Source organism: Mandrillus leucophaeus, unplaced genomic scaffold, assembly GCF_000951045.1.
Source record: "Mandrillus leucophaeus isolate KB7577 unplaced genomic scaffold, Mleu.le_1.0 Scaffold262, whole genome shotgun sequence".
NCBI lineage: Eukaryota > Metazoa > Chordata > Mammalia > Primates > Cercopithecidae > Mandrillus > Mandrillus leucophaeus.
In genome coordinates, this window is record NW_012102721.1 from 1,655,597 (window position 1) to 1,662,869 (window position 7,273).

The following is a 7,273-nucleotide window of genomic DNA, read 5'->3' on the forward strand; positions in this document are numbered from 1 at the left end:
GCTCAACAGCAAGGATACGTTCTGAGAAATGCATCGTTAGGCTATTTCGTCTTAAGCAAACATCAGAGTGTGCTTACACAAACTTATGGTACAGCCTACTACACACCTAGGTTATATGGTATAGCCTGTTACTCCTAGGGTACAAACTTCTACGACATGCTACTGTTCTGAATGCTGCAGGCAGTTGTTACACAATGGAAAGTATGTGTGTATGTATCCAAACAGAAAAGGTAATGCACTACACTAGGACTAGAGGACAGCTATGATGACTTCACTAAGCAACAGAAATTTTTCACCTTCATTATAATCTTATGAGACCACCACTGTTATGCAGCACATGACTGTACTTTAAAGCAGTAACTTTTTCATCCACAGCACCATTCACAAATTCAACACATTCTCATCAATAACATCCCATGATCTTGACACTATAATATTAACATGAATACAACTAAACTCTATTTACCATAGCACTAGCATATGCAAACTAATCACTTAACACTTAGCCTCTCTGAAACTCCCCATAACTCTGCAAGCTCCAATCACACAAATACTTTTCATCTTAGTTTTAGCTGTCCTCTGCTCTATAGTATTTTTTTTAATCAATCCCCATGTACCAGGATTACAATCTGAATTTAGCAAGTTATTTCACCACTTTGTGCTCCAGTTACTACCTGTAAAATGAATGCTAGTACATACCTACTTCATAAAAGAAATGTAGACTAAACTGCTTATTAATGGAAAGCATTTAGAAAAACTTCCTAATAGAAACAGCTCAGTAACTGTCTTATTTGCCATTAGTAACATCCCTTTTAAATAGTCCTACCCTTTTTGTCTACTGCTTAAGCTGTCAACACCACAGCTTATAAATGTGCCCCTCTCTGCTTTAGTCAAGCTCATCTCTAATATAATGTATCCCCATCATCAATACAAGAAGTGAAATCTTTAATAGGCATAGTTCTTAAGGCCAAGATTGCCCGTTAGGTGAATAAAACTATACTCAATAAAAAGTTACACATGCATGTAAGAATATAAAGGATGAACAGAAAAGGCTAACACAGAATGCATGGGAGGGAAAGAAACAGCAAAGAGAAAAAAGTGTCAAGGGAAAATTTTTCAGGGGGGAAAAAAATCGGTGTGTTTAGAGTAAAAGGATGGTGAGAGTAAATCAGTGAACAAAGATACGTGTTTTGAATTACCTTTCATAAAACTGTTTGGTTTTTCTTTTTTGTCATCATCTGAATCTAAATCAGTTTCAGTTCCATGATCTGAGGAACGCTGGGACACAGCAATAGGATCACAGTTCAGATTTCCTGAAATTGGGTTCATTTCCATTTTATGACATTTCCCATCTTCTCTATCTTGCTCCTCAGATTCAGAATCTTCCGAATCACTCAAAATCTTTGCTTTTTTAAAGAAACTCGCATTCTTGTGAAATGTATTGTATTTCCTACCACCAGATCTTCCTGGTTCAGAATCTGCTTCCTCTGAGATGCTCTCTGCCTTAAGTTTCTGCACAGACGTTGATGGGCCAGCAGTTCTGGTACATGCATGATCTGAATCATGACTTTTAGAGTCTTCCTCAGAAGACTCTATTTTAAGAAATTTCGTTTTTGAAGGTGCTGGAGTATGGGACTTGTAACCATTAGCATGCCAATTTTTCCGGGCTACCCGCAAATCACTTTCTGACTCTGAATCTCTGTTTTCAGATTCATCAACATTACTCTGGACAGTGTGAGAATTGAACACTGGTAATGGTTGATTTTCATCTTTTAGCTCCTCTTCTTCAATTTCAGACTTTAAGCTCTGTTCATCTTCAGAATTATGTAATAACTTTTTTCTAGCTACAGCAGAAGCATTGCGGTGAGGCAGCTTCCGACCAGAACAGACACTTTCAGAGCTAGAATTCTCTTCTACATCACTCATTAGCTTTATCTTATTGGCAGCTACAGCAGCACACTTCCGTAAGACCTTTCGGTTATTTCCAGCTCTGGCTTTTAGAATTTCACCAGTCTCCAATGAATTGTTATCAGAATCACTTAAATAGACTCTCTTTCGAGTGGCTTTTCTGCCACATCCATTTTCTAATGAAACAGGACCTAGAAATAAGGTTAACAATAAGATTTAAAAGATTTTCCTTATTTCAACATTTTTAAATGACTATTATTTTAATGATTTTCTTCACTTTTGGGGGAGGCAGGGAGGAGACGAAGTTTCGCTCTTGTTGCCCAGGCTGGAGTGCAATGGTGTGATTTTGGCTCACTGCCTCCCAGGTGCAAATCCTGCCTCAGCCTCCCGAGTAGCTGGGATTACAGGCACCAGTCACCATGCCTGGCTAATTTTTTGTATTTTTACTAGAGACACGGTTTCACCATGGTGGCCAGGCTAGGCTGGTCTCAAACTCCTGACCTCAGGTGATCCGCCCACCTCGGCCTCCCAAAGTGCTGGGATTACAGGCGTTGAGCCACCACACCCAGCCTTTTCTTCACTTTTTAATGCCAAAATTCATTTCCTTCCTAAATCTAAAGAACATAAAGGACATTAACTTAATCTTATGTAGATGCATTAAATCAAGAATCTATTCAATTTATAACTTTTGGATTCTTTTGATACACATCCCACAAAAGTATTACTGAGTCTCTTACCAGTTTTTCTTTGAGCAGCTCTAGTTCTGGTTACCCTGAGATTGCTGCTTCTAGATAGCCCACTACGTGAGGAGGATTCACGAGCTCTTGAACTCTCTTTGCTTTCCTCAGAACTACTGGAAGCTGACGATGACAAAGAGGTAGCTAAAGAATCTTCCATTTCACTTTCTAGGAAAAATAAAGTGTAAATAGTTACATATATTCTGCTGTCTTTACACACATAAGCAAGCAGTTCATAACATTACTCTGAACATTACATAACGTTACTACAACAGCAGATTCCTAAAATGCTTAGAATGTATTTTTTTAAAAACCATTCCCAAAAAAAAGCTGATGAAATTTGGAGTATTAAAAGGTACATAATCAGCATTCCAAATAAAGTTTTTGCTTCTATTTCTAAAAATAACAGATTAATCCTAGCATAGATTTACAAAACATAGTTTTATGTATTTTATAAACAGACTTCCAATTAAAAATTTAATTAGCTGCAGGCCAGGCACGGTGACTCACTCCAGTAATCCTAGCATTTTGGGAGGCCGAGGTGGGTGGATCACTTGAGGCCAGGAGTTCGAGACTAGCCTAGCCAAATAGTGAAACCCCATCTCTACTGAAAATACAAAATTAGCCAGGCATGGTGGCAGGAGCCTGAAATCCCAGCTACTTGGGAGGCTGAGGCAGAAGAATCACTTGAACCCGGGAGGCGAAGGTTGCAGTGAGCCAAGATCATGCCACCGCACTCCAGCCTGGGTGACAGAAAGCGACTCTGTCTCAAAAATAAATTAATTAAATTAATTGGCTCCGCATGTACTTCCTTCTGTGATATCAGACAGGCATTTCATACAAAAAAGACACCATCATTTCAAGTCCAGCATTTCAGAAGACATAATTTGCATGTCTCACCATCCTTTTACCCGTTCCTAATAGCATAGTAAGGTCATTTCCGTAAGCTACACGAGAGACAGAGTGTGTGAGAGAGAAGAAAAGAAAACTGGCTGTGATACAAAAATACCAGACACCAAACTGTGATTCATCTTTTGAACTTGTTCTGCTGTTTGCCCACCTCAGCTACTCCTGTCAACTCTACCATCTATCACCTTGACTCCCTGTTTCCAGGCTCTTCCCCTCCCCCTGCATATCACTGCCAAACTTAATCTTCCTGAAACAATGTGACTCTCTCACTCAATAAGGAACCCATTCAGTAATCCAAACTCTTCTGCAAGGCTTGAAAGTCACTAAACTGTGACTGTACTCTACCTGTTTGATCCTATTGTTTGTAACATTCCCTAAAACGCAGTCTTTTCATATGCACAAAATGCATCCTTCTTTCCTTCAGTGCGTTTTCTCATAGTTGCCACTAGGCTGTAATGTGTCCGCTTATCCCTAGTGCCATTTTCAATTACTCCAGCATACTCTGATTGGACATTCCATGCTATGAATGTATCCCTTCAAACAATGTACAGTTCTAATGTGACACACATGAACTTGCTTGTCTTTCTCCACATTTTATCACAGTCCACTTCCATTCCAAACTTTTATCTGTATATTTTTCAATGCTGTCATTACTATTTATTGAAATACTAGGTAATAGAAGACGTGCATAAATTATTCAATTATAATAGTAAATAGTATGCTATTGTCATAAGTCGGCAAAACCACTCAGAGCAATACAGAAGTAGATACACATCATAGCCTCATTTGTACAATGTTAACAAAGGGTTAGCATCAGCTACAGTTACACTACCGGATGGCAACAACATGAAGAGTTTAGAATTTACTAGGTCATCAGCTTTGAACTTACATGATTATCAGTACTTCTTAATTTTTAAATTAAGATACAAAAACTTCAAATGCTGCACACCAAGTGTGAAGAATCGATGTATCACATAATTGAAAATTCAGTATAAATGTACCATTTACAAAGCACTGGTACTTATGGAACATAATCGAATTGTTCCATGTTTATTATGTTTATCTCTTCCATTAAACTATAAGTTCTTTCAGTGTCAGGGCCACTTGGGTCCTCGCCAACGAAATAACAAAATATTCCACTTCTCACCAGATAACGTAGAAACATTTGTTATAGGTCTATTTCTTCTCCTCCTTTCTGATGATTCTGCTGAATCTGAAGAGTCACCAGAAGTAACAGCTGAAGAAATACCAGCACTTGTCTTGTGGGTTCCAAGATAAGCTGTCCTACTTGAGGTAGACTGGGTAGGAGAACCTACCAACTCAGGAATTATTTTTATCTGAGATTTTAACCTCTTCTGCTTGAGGTTTCTGGTCAAACATATGAACAAAGGAAACAGTATTTAACAAAATATAGAGATAACTGGTTCACAGAGAATGACTAAATAGAAGTATATCATATTTCTTAAACTGAGTAATTTTGTGATCAAAACATTAAAATATTCACTATTAACATTTTATTCTGGCACTGATTATTAGTAGTATTTCCTAACTCTAAATTTAACATACTGTTATTCAAATTTGGAGTAATGAACAAATATTCCAAGTAAGAGTTACAGAAAATTATTTGAATACCTTACGTTCTTTGGATTAAATGCTAAGAGGAACCAACATTGATGTAATATAGGCATTCATTCATACTACCAATTTAAGCCTCGATAGAACCCAACTTTCTCCTCTCTTATTTATATGTCCCTAAAGACAGAATAAGGTTAAGAGGAGAAATCAACACAACCTAAACAGGAAAAGTTAAAAAAAGGAATCAGAACAAAATGATTTTTGTCCCAAGACCAGACTATTTACATCTAACTGCACCCATCCACCATGGTTGGCCCCTAGGCCAGGAATTACGGGAAAGGAGAGTGGAAGTTTAAGGCATGTGAGAAATCTGGATGAATGAATATTGAGATAATCCTATTTTCCTTTAAAACAATAAGAAATGGCTGAAAACGCCTGTAATCCCAGCACTTTAGGAGGCCAAGGCAGGTGGATCAGTTGAAGCCAGAGTTCAAACACTAGCCTGGGCAACATAGCATGACCCCATGCCTACAAAAAATTTAAAAATTAGCTGGGCATAGCTGTGTACACCTACAATCATAGCTACTCAGGAGACTTGTATTAGCCCAGGAGCTTGACATTACGACGAACTATGATCACACCATGCACTGCAGCCTGGGCAACAGAGAAAGACCCTGCTTCTTAAAAGCAAAACAGCGTTTTAAGTGGTATCTAGACATTGAAGCTTAAAGGTAATCACAATTCTTTAAAGAAGTAATTGTCTGTATAATAAAACTCAAGCCTGTAATATCAAAAATTTTAAATACCATTAATCATCAAGGGAGAGAACAAAAGTAAATATAAGGCCGGGCACAGTGGCTTACGCATGTAATCCCAGCACTTTGGAAGCCCAAGGCGGTGGGTCATCTGAGGTTAGGAGTTCGAGACAAGCCTGGCCAACATGGTGAAACCCTGTCTCTACTGAAAATACAAAAACTCAGCTGGGCGTGGTGACAGGTGCCTGTAATCCCAGCTACTCTGGAGGCTGAGGCAGGAGAATTGCTTGAACCCGGGAGGTGGAGGTTGCAGTGAACCAAGATCGCACCACTACACTCACTCCAGCCTGGGCAACAAGAGCAGAACTCCCTCTCAAAAGAAAAAAAAAAAAAAAAAAAAAGTGTGATCTGATACTACCACTACCTAGGAGGGAGATGGAAGTAAGCTATACTACAGTCAAGTTCCTATATGTATGTAATAGAAGTAGTATTAATATAAAATCGATTGTTTGCAATAGATTGAGATGCATAGTGTCGTCCCTAGAGCAACCACAAAGAAATCCCATCAAGGGGATATGCTGCACATTGAAAATATAAATGGAAACAAACTAAACATTGCACAACTCAATTTTTATACTGCAACAATGTAAAGTACCTGTAAATGTGATATTAATCTTAACTACATAGTCAAAGAATATAGAATGTAAATAAATATACAATTACTGAGAAAGTTAATAAATCCTTCATTTTATATTTCTTTACGAATAATCCTCAGTAATGCTGAGGTACATTGTATCAAAGGTACATTTTCCCTTACACAATCAAATGCTCAAAAGACATACATAAAGATCACATTATTCTCTACATCAGCACTCCCCAACCTTTCTGGCATCAGGGACTGGTTTTGTGGAAGACAGTTTCTCCACAGACTGGGACTGGGGCCAGTGAGTGGGCAGAGTTCAAGATGAAACTGTTTCACCTCAGATCATCAGGCATTAGATCCTCATAAGGAGCACACAACCTGGATCCCTCACATGCACAGTTACAACACGGTTCCTGCTCCTGTGAAAATCTAATGCCCCTGCAGATCTGACAGCAGACAGAGCTCAGGTGGTAATGCTTGTTTGTCAACCAATCACATCCTACTGTGTGGCCCAGTCTACACAGGGAGTGGGTGTTAGGGACCCTGGCTCTACATTAAAAAGCCAATTCTTATGCAAAATACAAGTGATACTTTAAATAAACCTTAATAAGATTTGAAAAAATCTATAATTTTACATATTTATAGAATTATAAACCAATACAACAGCTCTATATTCACAGAAATGCTTTCAAGTTTTAAAACCCATGACTAGTCTTTTCAGAATGCACAGTAAAGATTAAATACAC

At 38.2% G+C, this 7,273-nt stretch overlaps 1 protein-coding gene across 1 annotated transcript in view; it reads right to left on the reverse strand.

Moving 5' to 3' along the window:
* BRWD1 (bromodomain and WD repeat domain containing 1) overlaps positions 1-7,273 on the reverse strand; it is a 119,322-nt gene that overhangs the window by 12,390 nt on the left and 99,659 nt on the right. The window contains exons 34-36 of the mRNA XM_011984167.1: positions 4,702-4,922; positions 2,646-2,813; positions 1,200-2,099 (exon numbers count right to left, since the gene is read on the reverse strand). Of these exons, the coding sequence (XP_011839557.1) occupies positions 1,200-2,099; positions 2,646-2,813; positions 4,702-4,922 (1,289 nt within the window). The remainder of the gene's footprint in view (positions 1-1,199; positions 2,100-2,645; positions 2,814-4,701; positions 4,923-7,273) is intronic.